This window comes from Protopterus annectens, chromosome 1.part1 (assembly GCF_019279795.1).
Source record: "Protopterus annectens isolate FY-2018-M chromosome 1.part1, PAN1.0, whole genome shotgun sequence".
NCBI lineage: Eukaryota > Metazoa > Chordata > Ceratodontiformes > Protopteridae > Protopterus > Protopterus annectens.
Window position 1 is genome coordinate 1,131,145,811 of NC_056726.1, and position 23,707 is coordinate 1,131,169,517.

A 23,707-nucleotide genomic window follows, 5' to 3' on the forward strand; every position below is an offset into this window, starting at 1 on the left:
AATCACAAACATGTCCCCAGTCCTAATAAGCATATCAATGATTATCATTAATCTAATAAATATTGTAATAACAATTAATTAAGTTCACTCTTCCAATTAGTCTACCTTAAAACTAGATTATTTTAGACTATTATTTATCTATGTATAGATTGTGAGTTATTAAATATATACAGCCTATATTAGTATAGTAAATAGGAGAGAATTTAGAAAGGGAGACAAGATGCAGTTAAAATAATAATGAGAAAAGAGAAGAGAGAGAAAGAAAAGAGAAAATTAAGAGAAAATAAACATATACTATGTATGTTGATTTATAGTATAAATATTTTATGTGCTATATAACCCTCCTTCTGTAAAAGAAAAGTACCCTGTTTTACATACCTGAGGTAATGTGAAAACTCTCATATGTCATCTATTTTCAAAAAATATAGATAAAGATTCCAGTAGTTAGTGACCTTTGTTTTAAAATTCCAAGCAGTAAAATTGGTCCTTTAAAGTAATGTTAAAACAATTCATATCATAGTAGATGCTTTGAGAGATTTGGCTGTAACAGTTTCAGCCTTTTGCTTCTTCTTTTTGACCTCTGTCCAGACATTTGTTTCTTTTGTTCTCTTGAGAGAAGGTGACATCCAATCCATATCTTCTGGTAAAGTAATCACTTTATTAGTTTTAATAAATGAAGAGGCTTCCTCTAAGTCAATAAAAGTCCTCATCTCATTGGCATACAGTATTCTTATCTTAGCTGGATATGCAAGTTGTGCCTTGATATTGTTTTGATTCAGAAACTTTATCATTGGCCACACTTTTTTCGTTTGTTCCATTATTCTAGATGAATAGTTTATATCAAATCTTATCAGGCTCTGTTTATATTTTAGAGGTGCCTTTATACAAGCAGATGTTAAAATCAGTTCCTTGTCCAAGTATGAAAGAAATTTGATAATTATTGACCTAGGAGGAGAGTTTGAGTTAGTGGCAGGTTTCCCAAGATCTCAGTGTGCCCTTTCAATGCCAAAGGAAAGTCCTTCTTTTAAATTTAAAAAGTCAGGGATCCAGCTTGATAAAAAGGAAATAATATTCTCACCTTCTGTGTTTTCAGGTAATCCGAAAATCCTGATGTTATTTCTCCTCTCCCTATTTTCCAAGTCATCTACTTTATTAAGCAACAAAGTGTTTTATTTAAGAAGCAGTTCTTTCTGTGTTTCCTCTTCCTTAAGTCTGCTTTCTAAGTCATTTAGAGAAACCTCTATTCCTGTTATCCATGCCTGGTGTTGTTGCAGCATTTCCTTGAGGGTGTCAGCCTGTTTTTGACTGCTTGTTTTAAGATTTTCTAGGTTCTCTTTAAAATCATCCATCTTCAAAGACAACTCCTGCTGGGTAGATGCCATCTGTTGTAGTTCCTTCTTTAAGGCAGCATCCTGGTGAGAATTCCTTGAGTTGCTCATTTTAACAAGTGAATATATCTACAAGCTTTTTGACAGGAAATTATTTGTAAAACTTCACTAAAACATCACCCAGAATGAGACCACAGTACAAGGACAAAATTATTAATTTCAACAATTGACTAAGCTTCTGGTGTCTTTCTAAGGGGATCCAGTATCTGTCTGCCTGGGATGACATGATCGACAAGCCACGATGCTTTGCCAGATGGCCTGCACCTGTCGCCCCTGGGATTCCGGATACTGGCTAAGGCTCTAGCCACCCCTATAGTGCCTTTTTTAGGCAAGGTTCAAATTACAAATTCACCACCTTAACAGGTACAGGCAAGAAGAATCTGAGGGTATTGCTACTCAATGCTAGAAGTCTAAACCTCAAAATGCACTCTCTTGAGGCACTCCTTAAAATAGAGAACATTGACATCTGTGCAGTGACAGAGACCTGGTTCAAGGCACCAGCGAGTACCCCTGCATTACCAGGCTATAATTCATACCACACCTTTCGGCCAGCTAACCTGGACCGAAATACTAAAGATGGAGGTGTGTCCATATTCATTAAGGATATCTACACCTCCAGGCTAGTGGCTCAGCATAATGCATCCGAGATTATTCAAGTACAACTAACTCTGGGCAAGACCACAATCCAAATTGTAGCTTTCTACAGATCCCCCACCATGCCCCAGGATTTCCACTCCTCATTTCTTAATACACTGGAAAATATTAGGGTACAACCTAACACCCTAATAATGAGCAATTTCAACTACCCTACCATTAACTGGGGAAACTACTCATGTACAAACTCTTGTGCTCAATATCCACACCCCCACCAGGGGTAGTGATATCCTAGACCTAGCTATTACCAAAATGGGCAACCGGTGCTCCACACCAGAGGTCAATTCCTTGTTGGTCAGATCCGACCACAAGCTAGTCACCCTAGACATCCACATCCCTCTCCCACCCCCCATTAGGGAAACCACAGTAAAAAATTTCTCCAAAGCCAACTTCACGGTTCTTAAGACAGAAGTGGTAAACTTCATGACACCCATGCTGACGGACAATAGAGGTACGACTGCTGAATCCTACACAAATGCACTTTATAAGCACTTACACGAGTGCATGGATCGTGCAATCCCTAACAGAACCAAGATGCTATCCTCCAAAAAAAAGGAAGCCAATCTGGTGGTCACCTGCCATAAACAAACTCTACAACAGAAGAAAGAAACTGTTGCAAAAAAGAGTAAAATCCCATGATTGGAGAAACTCCCTGGTCAGCCTCAGTAAGAAGCTGAGATCCCTCATAAAATCCTCTAAAGCTAGTTATGAAAACAAAATCACCACTAACTCTAAAGACAACCACAAAGCATTCTATAGCTATGTCAAGAATCTCAATGGCAACACTCAGATCTGCTCTGAGTTACAGCACAATGGCACTAAATATACAGAACCAACTGATATTGCAAACATCCTGGCAGATAGGTTCAGTGCTAATTTTACCCCCCTGTCATCCCCTAAAGGGCCCATCTCTATACCGGAAGAATGCAAAGTTCCTGTAATCGTGGCTGCACTGGTAAAAAACACACTATCCAAAGCCAAGAACACAGCATCCATGGGACCTGACGACATCCCAGGCTGTGTTCTACATGAACTACAGAAAGAACTGGCACCCCACCTAAGTACCATGTTCAATCATAGCCTCACCTCAGGCTATGTGCCCACTGAATGATGCACAGCAAGAGTTATCCCACTCCACAAAGGGGGAGCCACCACAGACCCCGGAAACTACCGCCCCATTAGCCTAACGAGCCTGGTCTGCAAGGCTATGGAACGTATCATCATCGAACTTATAAACAATGACATTGGTAATCTCCAAACTCAGGACCCCACCCAGTTTGGGTTTATAAAAGGCAGATCATGTCTCCTAAACCTGATAGACTTCTTTGAAGCAGCCATCAAAGCCGTAGATGAGGGTAAGGTGGTTCACACAGCCTATGTAGATCTCACCAAGGCTTTCAACACCATCCCCCACTCTGGAATTATATTAAAACTCACTAAACTAGGTATAACTCCCTATGTCACAAGATGGGTTGCAAACTGGCTCACTGACAGAACTCACACTGTGACAGTAGCAGACTCCAAATCCAACTTCAGACCAGTGACAAGTGGAGTACCACAGGGTTCAGTCCTCGGTCCTCTCCTGTTTGGTATCTACTTCTGTGAATTACAGGCCAACACAGAAGGTCTTTGGCTAATGAAGTTCGCAGACAACTGCAAACTAGGAGCCATAATCAAAACTCCAAAAGATGTGGAAATCCTACAAAAGGGCCTCGCTGAGACAGATGCCTGGTGTCAAAGCCATGGCCTCAAGCTCAATGCCAAAAAGTGCATTGTCATCCCTTTTGGTAAAAACTCAGTACCCATGAACTACCACATAGGTGGTAGTCTACTTAACACCGAAAGTGTGATAAGAGACCTTGGGACACAGGTGGACAGTAGTCTTGCCTTTGATAATCACATTGCCACAGTAGTCAGGAAATCCTTCTACGTGGCACACCACATCACAAAAGGTTTCTCATCCAGGAAAAAAGAGGTCATTGTTCCCCTCTACTCGTCACTCATTAGACCCATTATAGAGTACAATGCCCATTTTGGTATGTACCTCACAAGACATCTACAACAACTGGAAAGGCCACAGAAATACCTCACAAAGAGGATTACCGGCCTCAAAGAGATGCCCTATGCAGACTGCCTCAAACAACTGCAGCTTTACTCCATTGCATATCGCCTACTCAGAGGCAATCTCTGCCTAACACACAAAGCTATGTCAAACCCAGTGCTTTTAGACATGCTCCACTTAAAGAAATCCCAATCCCTATGAGCTACACACTCTAGGGACCTAAACCTCATCACCACAATAAACAGAACATGCTGGAGGGATAGATTCCTGTCCCAGAGACTTCCCATACTCTGGAACAAACTACCTATCTATATCAAACAAAGCTCCTCATTAGCACTCTTCAAGAAAAATCTTGATGACTGGATGGGAGATAAGAAATTCACCCCGGGGATTACTTCTGTGGCTCTGCTCGGCAGTGGCACAGGAAAATAATTTTCTTGGGTGGCGAAACCAGGGTACCTTTGGCTAGGCTTATATAGGCCCTAGGGCCAATAGCCTAGTATCTACCTATGAACCTATGAACCAAAGTTTCTAATTATGTAAATTAGACCTTTATCTATAAGATTTTATACTTTGAAGAAAAAAAATATATATTTTTCCTGTCTTATTTAACTAGTTATATGGAGCTCTAAAATACTGCTGCTTTCAGTTAGCCATTCAGGGTCTGCCCATCCACCACTGAGCTAAACCTTAATCTACCAAATAATGCATATGGTTGGCTTATGTTATAGCAGCATCATTAAATGTTTTTTAAGATACACATCATAAAGTCCAATCTTTCCATGTGGTAAATAAATGAATAAAAAACACTAAATATAATGGTCAACTGTATGTGCTAGACAAAATATCAGCTTGCTCCAGTTCAATATGACTACATTCATAACAGGTTTGACTAGGCTGTCAGATAACAGATTATATCATCTGACAGCTTCCTGCACTACATTTTATTTCTCTTTTTTTCTCAGTGTGTCACATATGCCAGACACTTGAGGCCTGAGTTGTTTCAGCATGAAACTAAGATAAATGTTGAATATATCAGACTGTTAAAATGTCATCATCTGCTGTTTTCACACAAACAGAATACAAGATAAGTCAATTAATTCTTCTTCTTCTGGTTTAAAAATAAATGTTCATATAGAGAATGTAATAATTATTATTAGTCAGAAATGTTATTTCCTTACAGATTTTCTGCTAATGTTTACCTTTCATACATGGAGTGGGTGGCCTAATGTTAAAGTGTTTGCTTTACAAACACAAAGTGCAGGGTTTGCGTCTCACAAGGGATAATTGGCTAGGCTAAAAATGACTTGCAACAGCAGTTAGTACTAACCTATGGTTGGGAGGGTGGCCTAATGGTTAAGGTGTTTGCCTTACAAACACAAGGTGCAGGGTTTGAAACTCACAAGGGATAATTGGCTAGTCTTAAAATGGCTCGCAAGGGCAGTTAGCTTAGTACTAACCTATGTGTTATGACACAGAAGGATATGCATTTAACTCAATCTATAATGTACTGTGAAAACAGAATTTGAATACATTTTTTCTTTTACACTACATGACAAAAATATCATTGCTATAAACACACATCTCAACTGTCCAGATTTTCACAGAATGCCCTGGCCTTTGCCTCAAATTCCCGGTGTGTTTCTCTCAAAATCTGTACTCTTCCAGTAATCACTGGGTTAATCTGAGGACTGAATTCACATACATTTGAGTTTCAGACCTCACATCCTTCAGGAAAAATGCATACTAGACAAATACCGTTATTCTAGCAATTTTTAAGTTTGTAAGAGCTACATGCAAAATATGTTCCTTTTTTGGGCTATGTCCCCCACCATGTCAGGTTTTGTCCACATTTCTTGAGCTAAGAGGCTGTGAAGTATGGCTAAAAATGATGGCAAGAGTCATTTTTCCCATTTACTGCACTGCTTTCAAAATATCTTATTATTAGGTGTTTATAGCAGAATACCTGCAGTCATGAGGATACTGTTGTGTTTCTAGAGCACAGTATCATGTTATAAAATAACCAATTATGTGGAAAAATGTGTGGCAGACACAAAGAATTAAGAAACATGAGGCCAGCTGTGGATAAAAATCTTAGGTGTCTTTGGTTAAGTACATAATGACAGAGAAAACAGTGCATTGAACCAGTGAAAGCATACTATTTTGACAGATTAACTCTCAAACTTTTGAGTGATCAAACTATAGCAAGGTGAACTTTTTCCATCAGCACATAGCATTTCATCATAAAGAAAAGCATTGTTAATTCAGGAGAAAGGTGATGGTGATCTGCACATGAACCACTGCGAGTGGCTGCCTTCTCTTTCTCGCCATGGTTCCGTTTCAAGATTCCAGCTGCTCAATGTCAGGTTAAAGGTCACAAACAGCTTCTGCAACTTATGTGGCAAAATCAACAAAGGTGAATTCCAGAGCTATTCGCGACCTCAAAACAGCTCACAATGATCACTAAATGTCATCAGGCAGGAAAACAAATGAAATTAACTGTTTTTAAGACAAGAAGAGCTTGAGCCTGCACCATAAAAACTGTGCATCTATCAGGGACCTAGAAACTTTGAACCACCAACATAACAAAGCAAATATGACCAAAATACAAAAGCCTCCCATTTCTCATCCAAAACACCTTCCCACAGCATACGAGTCACTCATTCTAAAACACACCACAGCCGAGCAAGCAAAGAAAGAGACAACTACATAGAAAAGAGAACAAAAACTACAAATAATCACAGCAACACCCCAGGCTACTTTCACTTGAACAACCACAAACACAACAATGCATATAATCACATCAACACCCTAGGCTATTTTCTCTTGAAAAAACACAGACATAACAATGCATATATACTGTTTTCCAAAGCCACACCAACATCCACAGCCTCTTTCAAACAACAATACCCCATTATATTGATATACGCCACCACTGTACATACACACAGTTAGACAGTCCATATATATTCCACTTCTAACTAGACATTCTCAAACACTTCTATACCTTATTAAACATGGTGCTAGTAATTGTGTACAGTTATTGTATTTACAACATTTAACAGAAAAGAAAATAGATAAGATTGATTAAAAGGAAGTAAAGTGTTGAAATGACAGACAAAAAAGTGATGTAATAGAAGGAGAAGAGAAATAAATGAAAGATGTAAATTTAAAACAGGGAAAGAGAGAAAAGAATAATAACATTTACTTTGATAATATCAATTAAAAGTAAAACCTGGAGATCAAAAATACACAATGCCCATAAAGATTACAATTAAAATTGTATTCATTTATCTTTTAATTTTTTGTTAGCTCCTTCTTTAACAGTCCATCCATTTGTTTAAGCATGTCTCTTCAGACTTTGTGCAGACCAATCCATTTCCTCCATATCTGTTAATATATTTTTTTTCTTTTGAATAAAGTCCATAGCTTCCTGTAGGGAATTGAATATCTTCTCCCTGTCAGACAGATGTATTTTTATTCTAGCCAGAAACAATATTTGTGCTCTAATGTTGGACTTTTTGAGGGATTTTATTAAAGGAATACATTCTTTTCTTCTGGAGATGACAGTAGAGGTATAATCATTATCAAAATAAATGTTCTTTTCATTTATTTTGACAGCAAGATTTGTCCAAACTGATTTTAATACCAAGTATTTGCCTTAGGGGGACAAAAATCTAACTATAATAGATCTAGGAGTGGAGGAGTTACTAAAAGATGTTGGTTTTGGCAAAGACCAATGTGCTCTCTCATTTCCAAATTAGAGAGATTCAGGCAGATTTAATGCTACTGGTAACCAGTTGTTTATACGAATTGTGCCATGTCACTGCCCTCCTCCTTTTCTGGCACCCCATAAATTATTATGTTATTCCTCCTTGACCTACGGTCCAGATCTTCCAGTTTTTCCAATAACTTTGTTTTCTGTTTTAGTAGAAATTCATTGTGACCTTCACACTCAGTCAGCCCGCCATCAATGTCATTCACTGCTTCTTAAATAGAGGTAATTTGTTCAGAATGTTTTTAATTACCTCATTATGTAAGTGCAGTTGTTTTCTGCTTTCTTGTTTTATATTATCTATTTTGTTCAACAACTTGTCCATTTTGATTGAATGTTCCTGTATATTTGCTATTATGGATTGCAATGCCTTTTTCTTCACACTATCCTGATGTGAATTCTTCAAGTTACTCAAGGCTGTATTACTTGTGTAAGAACTTCTGACAGAAAAAAAACAAAACCTTTTCCTTAGAAATCGACAATTAATTAATCAGGTCCTTCTGGGAGGAATTAATATATTTTTCTCAACAAAATAATAAAAATTCCTGTCAGAAAATTAAGATAAAGGCAGAGCTAAAATTCTGTACTTTTAACTGTTTGGCATCTTGGCCACACACCCCTCTGATTGTTAGTTCTTTACAGCTGTCTTCCTAGTCACATAAAGCAAAGCACTTCCCTCACTGTATTAAAATGTAATCTGGATGAGCAGATGGGAAACTGAAAATTCACTCCTGATTTAGTAATGTAAATGCTCTGCCCATCTCAGGATTATTTGTATTAAATTAGAAGGGCTAAAACTGTCTTGGGAATTCAGGGCTTGGCTATAAAGATCTTATGGAAGTAGCCTAGTAAATACCTAGGATCATATGAAAACAAAACAAGACTGGAAAATAGTGTAAAATGGTAATATTACATAATATACAAAACTTTCATTTTCTTGACCTCTTGATGGATTCAATAATTTGACATTTTTTTTACATCATAGCAGACATGGTTTGATGAGACCAAAGATGGCATAATGTTCTTTAAGTCTGATGGTTGAACAGTAAAGCTAAATGGAAAATATCCTGCCGTTCCCAACATGTTACAGTAATTGTTCTGTCTTCCACTGGCTTGAGTGATGATTGTAGAGTGTCTTTGGACCATTTTACATACTGAGTTGATAAAAAGTGACTGCCAGTGTACGTTAATATACTGCTGGCCTATTCATAGCTTATTTGATGACAAACTGTGTCCACTGAAATAACAGAAACTCAGAGTGTCACATTCTTAGATATGGCTCATATCCAGAGGTTTGACTCTGATAGGAGAAGCTGGTTCACTGGAACTTGTCTTCTTTAGCAGCGCATACGTTACTCATTATCAGAGAGATCAGAATCTATGTTGTTCTTGTATATAAATATATCCTGAATATTTAGTGTCATCGTCTCCATTTTTAACTTGAAAGCTGAAATTTAATAAGCAGTTTTTAAAACAAATCAGGACTAACATGAACTATTCATTCCATAAAATCAGAATACCATAACATGCTGCTTTAACATTACTTGGCCTATTTTTGTGATGCAAGATTATTACTTTGTAGTGACTTTGGAAAATATAGAACATGCTCTGTTTCTCTTATAGACTTCGCTATTTCAGATATTATGGTCTTAGAATAAACTAAATGCTTCTTTTATTACATGAGGTCATTGCTATTGATTTATTTTCTAGGTTCTATATTACCTAAGGAAAGTACGCTTCAATGCCTTTGATGGAGAAGATGTATTTTTTGATGAATATGGTGATGCAATTTTCCAATTAGACATTGTTAACTGGCAGTTATCAGCAAATGGTTCCAAGAAAGTTGTAACTGTGGGACAGTATAAACCATATTCTCAACTGGGTCATCAGTTCTATGTCAATACTAGTGCCATCTTGTGGAGTGGAGGATACAGTGAGGTTTGAGAGTTATATTTCTATTTGTAATGGAATAATAATCACTTAATTGTTGTGCTTTGTTCTCTTGTTGGATTTGACTAGGGCTGTTAACTTGGAGAACAAGAAAAGTACTATAATAATCCAGAGGAACATTTTATGAATAGAGAAGGGGTAGAATACTTTAACCATCAGGCACAAGACTACTAGATATTTTGAATGTGTGAAAATAACTTGACATTGTTTTACTTTCTATCAGTTCATTTTTTCAGCACAAACCTTTTGCAGGTAGTGCAGCAAATTAATGGACTGAGCTGTTAATTGACTAGTGACAGTAGTCTGGGGTACTGACCATGATTTTTCCCAATCCCTTTGGCCTATTGTGTGACTCTGAACAAGCCAGTTAACCAGGCAATGCTTAAAGGTCACTCCTGAAAAGGAACTCTTTTGTTCACACACTTACCCAGTTAACAGATAATGGTCAGATTTATGGCTTGGATATATAGACAGAGGACATTGCAACTGGCAAGTTAAGATGAGACCAAAGATGGCATAATGTTCTTTAAGTCTGATGGTTGAAGAAGGATCTTGATATGCATAATATTGCTGAGGTAATAACAGGCAGATATGACCACGGCTGACACCAAGGCTCATAGTGTCAGTGATTCAATAAGCTCACACCTTAATAGGAACTTCCAAGCAATTACACCTGTAGATAATAGGAGTATTTCATCTTAGCTCCAGTCTTAGTTACAATTTCCAAGTTATTACACCTGTAGATACTTAGAGAGTCAACATCAGGAGTAGCACAAGCAGTAAATGCTAAGAATACTGCATGCATCTCAGTGAGATCTTACATCTTAGTTAGACCTTCAAGGCAGTTACACCAGTAGATTATTAGAAGGTTAATACTAAGACTGTTAAGAGGGCACAGTAACAATAATGATGTCACCAAAAAAAAAACGCAAGTATGATACCAATTTCAAATTAAAGGGTGAACTGAAAACATTTGTCTCCCAAAACCAAAGAACCATACTGACAAAAATCGGGACAGAGGCAGCCTCCATTGCCACCCCCCTTACATTGCTTAAAGCACTCTCCTTTATAATATCCAAACTGTTAACTAAGATAGTCTTCGTACACTGGTGTATAACATTAACCTCATCATTACTCAATTTTGTACCCAATACCATGGCCTCATGAAACAATTCGAGCCTCAATTCATGTGGTATGACCAAAAATAAATTCTTAATATTGACTGTTACCATCAAAGCATCAGCACAAAAAGGAACACAAGCTGTGGATTCAAGAAAATACCATGAATCCTTCAAGAGATGATTTTTACAAACCCCAAAGGATTTCAACTTATGATCGACAAATCTAGCAAATGGTTCAGTCTTGGCCCCTCCCGACACAACAATAGGTCTAAGTGATAGATTTGTGATGGATTTATGTACCTTAGGTATCCCAAATGTGGCCAGGATCCTAGGATTTCTTACCAAGAAGAATTACCTCAACTTCAGGAGTAGGTCATATGATAAAAAATGTCCTCCAATTCGAAATCCATTGCATGTGAAGCCATGTACATCTCATTAGAAGAACTTCAACAAAAAACTCCCCATTGTTCAAATTATCCATCATCTTTGAGAAGTATAAAAAATGATCCATAATCACCACCCCTCCCCACTTATCCAGTTTCCTGACTCTTATACTCCTGCCATTGGTCAACATATTCAGGAGTTTCCTCTCATTCACAAATAAATTAAAAAAATCTTGGTTTGAAACCCCTTCACCATTCATGAATAGTGCTTTCTCAAAGCCATTCAAATAGTGCAATCAGGGGGATAAGGGGTGGATTAAATATACTACATCTACACAACTCATTCCAAAAAACACTTTTCATATTGTCAGAATATATACATTTTAAATTCAGTTTCCTTTTATGTAATTTTAATTCCATTAAATAATCTACTACATTAGGTTTACTGAATGGTATAAATTTAAATCCTTTCTGAAAAGGAGTGCCATAAATGGGTGTAATGTCCAATTTGGAAAAATTATAAAAGCATACATTCCCCCATAACTGAGCATAGTACCTTTCACGGGAATGTCCATTTCCTCCACAGAAACATCCACCACTACCGCTTCTCATGTTGTTTGACCCTCTGAGATTCCTATCTGGAATAAATGGGCTGGGATATGTAATTGTTCTTGTGGTTGAAATTGTAATCCTCCATGTCCCAAGGGTTGACCCTCATTGTCCATTGCTTGTCCTGCTTCTCCTCCAACCTTTCCAACCTCCTCGGGACTCTCTCATCTGAAAAATGGCCTCACTGTCCACTATTGTCCGACCTCTGACGTTCATTCACATCACGCTCAAGTTGACCCATGACCAAACTACCGGTACCTCAAGGTTTCAGATAAACCACCTTCTCTAAATAATCTCTGTCATTGCTAATAATCTTCCTTTGCTTCCTTTTAAAGACCAACTCCTCCATTTTGTTCACCTTTTGAAAAATATCTGCCAATTGAGCAGAATTGCTAGGAAACAGTAGGTCTTTCCTCATCTCCATATCTAATTTAGTAATCTCATCCTCAAATTTTTTTCAATTGTCGCATATTGTCCCTCACAATAATACCCATCAATTTTATTCCACATCGATCAAAAAACTCAAATTCATGATGCAAAATAGAACCTGCTGCAACACCATTAAGATACTCATACAACCTTAGCCCTCTTGGCACAACCTTATTGGTGATACAAAAACTGAGAAAGGAAGTCTTCATTTGAAGAGTTTTAGATTGATGCAGGTATTTCTCAAACATTCTCATTTTGGCTTGGAGAGTGAGATCACAATCATTAACAACTCCCTCCTCCTCAAAAACAGGGGCAACAGCAGCTGCTCCCTCTGAGAATACATATTTGGATGAAAGCCAATCTCGGAGGTCATCCTGTACAAAACCTGATCGCAAATTCTAACTCCCCTCACCAGTAGCACTGTTATGATAAACCTCAGTTACTGTATTCACGCTAGCTGCTCCAAATGCCGAATACCAGCTGCCACATCCACCATTCACAATGTTCTTAGTAGCAGCCCCCAAGTGTAGCCATTTGGTCGTTCATTTGTGTCATACATTCCAATAAAGCTGTGAGACAAATCTGCGAATCCTCATTCAACAATAAAGCAGCAACTCCACCGTTACTTCCTTCCAAACTAAAAAACTCTGTTTCAGACATCCCAATCATGCAACCCCCAAAAAACAAACTGAATAACCAAAATGCAAATGGCAATGTACTTTCACTACAAAAAATAAAAAAAATGCAGCCTTTTTCATTCTAATTGAACTTCTTCAGAAACACATACTCAAAAGTTAACCACTGCTTAAATAATGTTATTAGAAAATGCTTTGGTTCACCAATAAATAAAAGGACTTTAAATGAGATCATGTACTGTGGTTTTCTTTCTGTCAAGACTGTGCTTTGTGATACTTCATTTTAACCTTAAGATTTTGGAAGTCTACAGCTTTCCTATTGAGTTGAGCCTGGTCATCACCCAGGATTATATATTGAGATCTGTCCTGCCCAGTGTAAGCTATACTGGATACTGCATGGTTTAACTCATTACTGATTTACATTCTCAGCTAAAACTTGTGGTGTCTCCGTGCTCCCACACTGAATATTTGTCTATTTTGATTATTGTCTGGGCAAGTCTCCACATTAGGACACAAAATTATTTTGATTAATTATACCCCAGCATCTCTTATACACTGCATCTCCCACCAACTGAGCGACACAAGTGAGTAATTTTGTCTTTTTATTCCTGTTCCTTTAGACTCCTTATATCTAAATGTTTTTATTCACAGGACTGATCCCCAGCTGTGAAGTTTTCTAAATATTCTGAAAGAAAATATTGACAAAAATAATGCAATTTCTCTATCCAAAAAGAGGATAATGTTAATTCAGTATACAGAAAAAGCATGGAAAGAATATCAAAAATATAAGACAAGACAATATCATGAAAACTTAGAATGGCCTACAAGTTTACTAGGAAAGCAATTAAATGGAACAGGAAAAAAGCACTATAATGACATTCTGAACAATTGTAAATGACACAATTAAAAATTGATGAACCACTATTTTTTGATGACACTAAACCAAAATTCAATCCTCCCCTCAAATCCAATATCCTACTCTTCTTTCCTGCAACTACACTAAACTGCAACAGAATTCAAGTCTTATTTCATAGATAGTATGGATCCCCCCCTTTAATCTCATTTCATACCATATCAACCTTGCCCACAGCCAAACATCACAACACACTTTCACTCACCTTCAACCAGCTATACCACTATATAAACTACTTTAAAACAACTCAAACCATTACTCTACTTTCAGAATCTATCTTCCAAGCGTAGTTTAAAAAGCCAATGCAAAAAACTAGTAGCCAACAAATCTATAATAACTGGGATAATCAGGATCTTCTCTTCCTTCTAAAAAAAAAAAAACACAAAACTTCTTACAAAAACAAAGGAGAAAGGTCAACAGACATCAAGACACCACAGACCTTAGTAAAAAAGTCCCTGTATCTCTCTCCATGATTGGGAAATGTATTCAGAACCAACTAGTAAACCAATGCCGGCAGGAAGAACTTCTATCCTCCACACAAATTGGCTTCCTGCCCTCACCTAGTACTGGAACTGCACTTCTAATCTTTATAGATATGATCATCAAAGAGATAGCAGCAAACTAGTCTCCTCCTTATTTCTAGATTTGTCAAAAGCCTTCAATACAGTCTGTCACAGAAAATGTCTATTTCAGATATCCTCACTAGGTCTATCTTCGTCCACACTTTATGGTTCAAAATGTTACTTGTTCAATAGGTAAAAGTCATTAAAATTGCACTCCATCATATCTCTATTCTTCCTGGACACCACTGGTGTACCACAAGGTTTTATCTTTGGACCCCTCCTCTTTAACATTCTCACCAATGCCCTCCACACATCCACATGACAGACTTCCCTAATACCATACACAGATGACAATATGACACACCTCCAATAAATTACCCAGGAACCTTTAACAGCCACTGAAACATTGCCTTGTAACTCACAATTCATGCTCAACTTCCCCCCAAAAAGAACTACTTCTATTTTTTCCACAAATCCCACTCTCATGAAAAAGCAAAATTTAAAATAACTCTCTTAATAATATAACCATGGAAGCCACTTCTCATAGCAAATTACTAGTGATGATAGTGGATGAGAATCTTAAATTTGACCTGCATATACCAATTTTCATTAAGAAAACATGAAAAGTTAGGGATGATTTATAGAGCAATACATTTTCTCACCAATGCAACTAAAACTACATTTGCCACTACTTGTCAACACCAACTTTATGGTGCTACCATCCTTACTAACCTTCAAACATCACCAAAAGACAAATTTGAACAATGCTATAATAAGGTTTCTAAGCTACAAATACACCTTTCAGAGCCCACCCGTGTATAACACTAAAAAGCCTAAACTGGTTAGAACTACCTTATCAACTAACATATACATAGCTTCTTAAAACATATAAAATTATCCAACATCATCTGCTTGTCCAGCACTAAATACCATTCTACACAACAACATTCCCACTTGGTTATTAGGATCCAATGACCAAAAACTTCTTTCTGACGACAAACCTATCAAATCTGCTGGTCATGGTCATACTCATATCATGTTGCTAAGGCTCAAAATGCCTTACCTTTATCTGTCAGGTCAGTACCCTCTCTCCAGTACTTTAAAACCATTCAGAAAGACTCCTTAGCTAAAACCTGGCTGGGTCTTGCTCAATCCCTGGATAAACTATATCCCCAAATATGAACAAGTACTTATTTATACCCTCCTTACTCCACCTTCCTCACTCACTTCCTTAGTTCAATCAATTTATTGCAGCTGAATCTCTTTCTAAATATGCCATAGCCCTGCTTTTTCCCTTTCACTTTTCATTTTAATTCCTGTTTGTATTATACCAACTTACCTTTAATTTTTCAAAACAGACTAAAATTTCTTTAAATAGTAAATGATTGTCATTATTAGTCATAGCTATGTTTAACTATTTTTTGTATTATTTTTGAAGCTTGCAAAATGTTTTGTTCTTAAATCTTTTTGGAATACTTTGGAGCTTTTTTCCCTGGGCCTCCTCTGAAAATGGGAACCTACCCAATCAGACTTACTGAGGAATCAAATGTCAATAAATAAATAAAATGTACATTTTAAGGATGTCCTGCAAAAAATGTAACCAGTGTTGCATAACATATCCGTTGGTCCCAAATATAATCCTCAAAATATCTACCCCTCTTGAAGTAAATAAAACAGTGTCAGTAGTGTTCAGTACTCCAATCCCAGACATTTAGAGACATTCAGATGAAACCATACTAAACTAAGAATCTCATTAATGGAAACAAAAATAGAGTGCAATTTATACTCATTGTTTACAAAAAGTATCAAGTCATTAGCATAATATATGATAAAAGGGAGTCTTACATCATCACTGATTACACTGCACTCGAAGTCAAACAGCAATGAAGCTTTAGAAATAACAAAGAGAGAAATACTTGTTTTATTCACCTGTTCATGAAGACAAGAACACTAACCAGACATTATCTGGTACTCTAACAGAGGGTATATTACTTACGGATTCTACCAGATATAAAACCTTAGACTGTCTGTACACCCACAAAATATCACCAGATTGCTCATGACAAACATTATTAAAAATCTTACTATTTATCACAGGATAAAAGTCTATACATTGTATCAGAATCCAGAATTGATAATACTATCATAAATTTATTTCAAGAGTAATAGCAAATTTTGGCTCTTCCTACTTTATTAATGCTATAGACTCCTTATAACAGAATAGTATGTAAATATTTACCAAGACTTCCTGCATAATGCTCATTAATGTGTAATAATCATAATTACAAATAGTCAGGTGTCTCCAGTTATCTAACACTGCCTTATCAATCCCTTTTTTGTCTCACTTCTTCATATGCCATTTATAAATAATTATTCAATACTTTTAAAAATATTATTCTGAGAAACAGACATTGAGCATTTTAAAAGGAGTATCAGTTGGTTTGTGAGATACGTAATTGATCATGTAATTAGTGATTAGAATTTCAAAGAAATTGAGGTGAGGGAAGGAATGAGGTAGGGCAGAAATATTAACACTGTTGTTAAGAGATGGGGTATAAAGCAGTATCAAAAGTAATATGCCTATCATAAGGTTATATTACTGGGGGCTGTGCACATTTACAAAACTATGCATATGGCTGGGAGATCCTAATAAATCTATTCAGGTACTGGTGAACACTAGCTGTGAGGCATAAGAGTCCAAATGAAGAGAAATAGTTTGACAATACGGAAACTGAAGATGACAGTAGAATTCATCCTGGAGATATGCAGGAGCAGATCCATTGATTTGATTGGTGAAGTTTTAGCTGTGTTTTAAATGAGTTGTCATTATGAATAGATTGCATTGGTAGCTGGATGTGGTTCCAGAGTTTAACTACATTGTTTGAATATAGAGTCAACTGCAGAATTAGATGATTTGGTTGTAGTGATCAGTAATGTTCCCCTATTGGGATGTAGTCTTGTACTAAGTTGTTAAGGGTTGGGCAATTTACTGACTTACAGAGAAGTTTGCATACTGTAGCTAGCTGAAAAAAGCTAGGTGATTTGGTAGTTATAACCAATTTATTTCTCTGCAAGCTGCACTGTGGTGTTTTCTTTTGTTACAGTTTACTGCAAATTTGACTAGTTTATTATACCATTGCTCAAGTTTGGACACCTGTGTGACTTGAAATTTAGTGAAGATTATTAGGGCAACATAGCGTAGAGGTGGCAGTAAGAAAGTAGATGTGACACATCTGCTGGACCTGTCAGTGAGGCAGGATTTTACTCTGTATAACGTACCTAGTGGTTGAATTTCATCAGTTTATTTATACATAATGTACTTGTTCTATCATGCTGTGGTTGACAGAGATGATTATTAATACTATTGTTTTGGCAGAGATGTGTTTTTGGGTAAAGAGTAGCATTTTTTTTTGTACGGGGGGGGGGGGTTCACCAATACCCTAGCAAATTTCATTGTGAATTGTGTAGCCATGTTTCATTCAATAAGGATTGTTGTGAAAGGTCTTGGAGTTCAGAGAAAAAGATTTGGCAAAGCAGAATAGGGTCATATCATCAATAATACTGAACTTGGGTAACATATTTTTTGCAAAGTAGAGGTCATTAATGAACATGTTGAAAAGTATTGTGGCAACTATAGACATTTTCCGGACTCCACTACTTACAAGCAATAAGCTGTAGAAATCATTATTCCATTTTACTGCTTTGACTCTGAGAGGTAGCTGTGGAATAATTGCAGTGAAGAACTGGTTAGCCTTAAGGATGAGATTTTATGAAAACATTTCTGGTGGGAGACAGTATTAAAAGCATTTGATAAGTCTAGGAAGATGACTGGAGACTAGTCTTCTGGCATTCCTATGGGTGTTGGCAGTACTACCAAAATTCAGCAAAGTAGCAAAGCAGTAGTTATGCTGTGATAAGGATGCAGGCCATGTTGGATTTAAAGACACAAACTGGTAATCTATTAAATACTTGAGAAGGTGCATATGAATAGATTTTCTAATATTTTTGATGTGGGTGATACTATGGCGATTGGCTTGTAGTTTGAAAGATCTTACTGATTCAACCTTATGTAGAAGAATTATGAATGATTTTTTTCCATGGCTAGGGAACTTTATTTTTAGATATGGATTGAATTGTCACAATTGAAACTGGTTTTGCAATAGCCTCATCTGTCATTTTAAGATATTCACTAGGTAAATTGCCAGTGGAACATGTAGTAAGCTTTAATTTTTTGAGGTATTTTTTGATGGTATTGTTGGGAAATGGTTGGAAGGAGAAATATTGAAGTGGGTTGCTTAATTGCATTAGGACATACAGAGTTGGTTGGTTAATGACTGTACAGACTGTATAAAGTGGGCACTGAACTGGTAAGCTATCATATTATTTTCTTTCTGTGTGCTTGGTGTAAGATGTGTAGCTTATGCTGGACTTAATAGTAAATTTATTAAGCCCTAGAACAATTTTGGATTATTGTGTATATGCCTCGATTGTTTGAGTAATAGACTTTCTTATCTTTTGTGATATTTTTTTTTTTGGTTTTATAATTGTCTATATGCTAATAAAGTCAGAACTGTTTTATTTTTTCCCAGACTTTCCATGCTTTGACAGTATCATGAGCTGTCCAGCTGTTAAGGATAGCCGTAGAGCAGGTTTGGCTTTGTTTTTTTTTTATTCTGATGGGGGCTAATGCATTTAGAACACCTGGGAAGACCGTATGGAACTCAGAGACAGCATCATAATGGGGAAAGTCTTCATTGACTCCTAGTTAATGAGATGTAGTATATTAATAAAAGTGCCTTCATAAAAATAGTATGTTTCTTATTAGGATGTAGCAATGTCTTCTGGAGCTGTTGTGTCTGTACCTTATTGGGTAAATTTGTAAGTGGTCACCTAGGCTGTCTAACAGAGTTATACTGTTATTTGAAGTGGATGTTAGGATCCAGTTGGTTGATTTCTGGCTGTGGCTTTGTTATATATAGTTGGTATGATTATAATTTGGCAAACTTGTACAGATGTATATCATCAGCTGGATTTTCAGATTATATGCTTTGACAATTTATATTACATTTTCCCAATATTATGCTTTCATGAGGGATTTTTGAGGAGACAAAGCAGAGAATATCTTCCAGTGTTTCAGCATCCTTAACTGGGGGAATGTATATATTGATGATTGTGATTGTCTAGTGAGTTTTTAGTTTTTGCATGGTTAGTATAATTTCCAAGTTAGAGAAAGTTGTCAGGGTGTTGGGGGTATATCACCAACATGTTTTTCTTAACTCTGTCTAGTCCAATAATATTATAATCTAGCTAGGCAACCAATATGCCCAGAGAGTGTGCTGTTATGCATGAAGCTATGAATAAGGGAGTTTCTTATAAATTCTCCATAAGCTGTATATATGAAGACCAGAGTGGGAGTGTAATTGAGGTGGTAGGGATATAAAAGCTGATGGGGTATGCTGTTGCGTGCCTGAATATGCTGAGTTAGGCCTAGGTTTGGTTGGACTGCATGGTTATAGTGGTATGATGGTGTGAGTAGAGACATTTTTGCTTGATTTTATGTTTAATACCCAGTTTGTTGGTAAATGGTTGATGCTTTAGATAATTGCAGTTGCCAAGTAGGATATGTGACTGCTGATATAAATATGGTGTGATTTGGAGTTGAGGTTCAGAAGTCCTTTTCTTGGAGGACACAAGAAAATAGTTTTGTTGGAGTGGGAAAGATAATGGACGTTATTCATAGGTTCATAGGTTCATACTAGGCTATCTGCCCTGGGGCAATTATAAGCCTAGCCCGATTCTGTATGGCTTACGCCACCCCTTGATTTGAGTATACTGTGCCATTTTTAAGGTTTAGTTTACTGTGCCTCTGTCTAATAGTGACACAGGATTAATCCGAGTAATCCCTGGGACAAACCTATGATCCCCCATCCACCTATCGAGATTCTTCTTGAAGAGATTCAGTGAGGTGCTCTGCCTCACATGAACTGGAATTCTATTCCAGAGCGAAGGGAGCCTCTGGGTAATGAACCTGTCCCTCCAGCAAGTTCTATTTATTTCTGTGCTGAGGTTCAAGTCTCCTGAGCATGTGGCTCTAAGGGATTTAGATTTACTGAGGTGGAGCATGTCCATTAATTCTGGATTTGACATAGCTTTGTATGTCAGGCATAGATCGTCTCAAAGTAGGCGGTATGCAACTGAGTAGAGCTGGAGTTTTTTTAACCGAGCAGCATATGGCATCTGTTTGATACCCTTGATCCTTTTGGTGAGATACTTTTGGGGTCTTTCTAATTGCTGCAGGTGTCAGGTAAGGTACATCCAAAAAGGGGCATTGTATTCTATGATGGGCTTGATGAGGGATGAATAAAGGGGCACGATTACCTCTCTTGATCTAGATGTGAAACCCTTCATAATGAGGTGGGCTATGTAGAAGGTCTTTCTAACCACTTTGGCAATGTGGTTTTCAAAGGAGAGATTGCTATCAACTTGGGTCCCCAGGTCCCTAATAACTTTCTCTGTACTTAATGGGTTTCCGCCTATGTGGTAATTTGTGGGCACATTGTTTTTGCCAAGGGGTATGACTATACATTTTTTAGCATTTAGCTTTAACCCATGGCACTGGCACCAGTTATCTGTCTCTATGAGACCTTTTTGAAGGATGTTTGTGTCAGCTGGAGAGTCGATTATGACACCCAGTTTGCAGTCGTCTGCGAACTTGGTGAGCCATAGTCCTCCCACATTTGCCTGTACCTCGGAAAAGTATATACCGAACAAGAGTGGTCCCAGGACAGAACCCTGTGGGATGCCACTTGTGACCGGTTTCGAGTCTGACATGGCTCCAGCAACTCTCACTCTGTGGGTTCTGTCTTTGAGCCAGTTTGCGACCCATCGTGTGACATAGGGGTTTATATTTAAGCTGGATAGCTTATCTATGATGCCCGAGTGGGGTAAATAGGATGGTAAGTGTGCAAGTAGGAGAAGAGGTACTAGAATGAGTAATTTTAGGAAAATCATGTTTGTAAAATGTAAGAAATAAAAGGTTTTGGAGGACAGAGGATGATATGTAGTTAAGACAGAAAATCGTGAGGGATTATTTGGCAGAAGAAGTTGAAATGTGGAATAACATATTGTATTTAGTCTGTAGACTTATAGGCAGTTTTGAAATGTATGAGTATCTAAGGGTATAGATGTGGGGAATATTGATATGAAAGAGTATGAATTTATGAATTTATGTGGCGAGGAGATGGTTGGCAGCATAGAATAGGTGTAGATAAGGATGGGTTGTAAGCATAAACTACTGACTTTACTGTGTATGGTTCTATGGAGATTGGGGGCAGAGGGGTAGAACCAGTATATAGAGATAAGAGGAAGGCTGAGCAATATAATAGAGGAAGAAATGAGTGATAAATATTAATTTGGTTGTTGTATATGAGAGAAGATCAAAGAAATTAATGTAAGAGGGACATTTGCTCATGAATGAGTTAGAGGTACTGTTGTGGAGAAAAATTCTACTAAAGTGAAATATTATATGGAGGCAATAAAGTTAATACATATGCAGCTAGTGTATTCCTAGAGATGGTGGAAGGAACATTGTAAGTCAAAGCAAGACTTATTGAGAAGATGTGCTATTCAAGGAGAAGAAAAGAGAGGAGGTAGCAAAGCTTATGAATGCAAAGTCAACATAAGTCAGGAGGTATATTATTAGAGAATAACAGTAGCACAATGTAGAGAGTAGATTATCAGACCATAGTATGACAAAACACACTATACATCCATCACTATGTTTCATTGAATTAATCAGTATGGCAAATGCATTCTGTATATATCAAAGCATCAGCAATTAAAATTATATACATGAATAATATACCTGATAAAGGGCACAGGCTCAACATCCATAAAGCTTATCTGACGAGAATAAAAGCAATACAAATGTAACACCTTACAAAGGTCTTTTCGTTGTTCTATACAGTCTGAAAATAAATATAAATGTAATAACACATGATTCCTACCTGCCTGTGAAGGAATATTGTAACTGAATGGATGTGAATACCTAAATGCAGGGATTTAGGAGTACATTCTACTTAGTGACCAGAGCTAAAAGAGGTGTGTGTGTGTGTGGGGGGGGGGGGGGTCATGTGGAACATCCTACTATTTAGATTGGTCATCAAGTCTAGGTTGCTTTTTAACACATCCTCATAGGATCATAGGATCTTAGGAAATTACTAGGCTATTGGCCTTGAGGACCTTATAAGCCTAGCCAAGAGTTTAGCCCACATATAGACAAATCAGCATCCTATGCCCCTGTCCAGCAGGGACACGTGTAGAATCCCAGGGATGTATTTTCTATTTCCTATCCAGTTACCAAGGTTGCACTTAAAAAGGGGTAAAGCAGTACTCTGCTTGACGTGGAGAGGGAGTCTATTCCACAGATGGAGGAGTCTCTGGGACATAGGTTCATAGGCTCATAGGTGTGTACTTGGCTATCGGCCCTGGAGCCTATGTAAGCTTAGTCCAAAAAGATTCCCTGGCATCTTGCTGCCCGATGTTAGTTCCCAATGCCCCTATCAAGCAAGGCCACTGAAGTGATCCCTGGGGTGAATTTTCTATTGCCCATCCACTCGTCAAGATTTCTCTTGAAGAGGGCTAGTGAGGTGCTCTGCTTGACATGAATGGGAAGTCTGCTACAGAGCATGGGTAGTCTCTGGGTTAGGAACCTGTCCCTCTAGCATGTTCTGTTTATTGTGGTAATGAGGTTGAGGTCCCTGGAGCATGTGGCACAGAGGGATTGGGATTTCTTCAGATGTAGCATATCTAACAGCTCTGGGTCACACATGGCTATGTAGGTCAAGCAGAGATCACCTCTAACTATGCAATATGAGACATGAGAGTATAGCTGGAGCTTTTTGAGTCTGTCCATATAGGGCATGTGTTTAAGGCCCAGGATCCTCTTACTGAGGTATTATTTTTGTGGCCTTTCCAGTTGTTGTAGGTGTCTAGTGATGTATGTGCCAAATGGGACATTGTATTCTATAATAGGTCTGAATAGGGATGAGTAGAGAGGGACTATGACCTCTTTCTCCCTGGATGAGAAACCTTTTGTAATGAGATGTGCCATATAGAAGGACTTTCTGACTCCAGTGGCAATGTGGTTATCAAAGGAGAGGTTGCTGTCAACCTGTGTCCCTAGATCTTTTATCACACATTCGGTGTTTAGTAGACTACCGTCAA

At 37.5% G+C, this 23,707-nt stretch overlaps 1 protein-coding gene across 1 annotated transcript in view; it reads left to right on the plus strand.

Annotated features, from left to right (window-relative positions):
- LOC122815699 (vomeronasal type-2 receptor 1-like) overlaps positions 1-23,707 on the plus strand; it is a 206,758-nt gene that overhangs the window by 107,718 nt on the left and 75,333 nt on the right. The window contains exon 5 of the mRNA XM_044088421.1: positions 9,590-9,817. Within this exon, the coding sequence (XP_043944356.1) occupies positions 9,590-9,817 (228 nt within the window). The remainder of the gene's footprint in view (positions 1-9,589; positions 9,818-23,707) is intronic.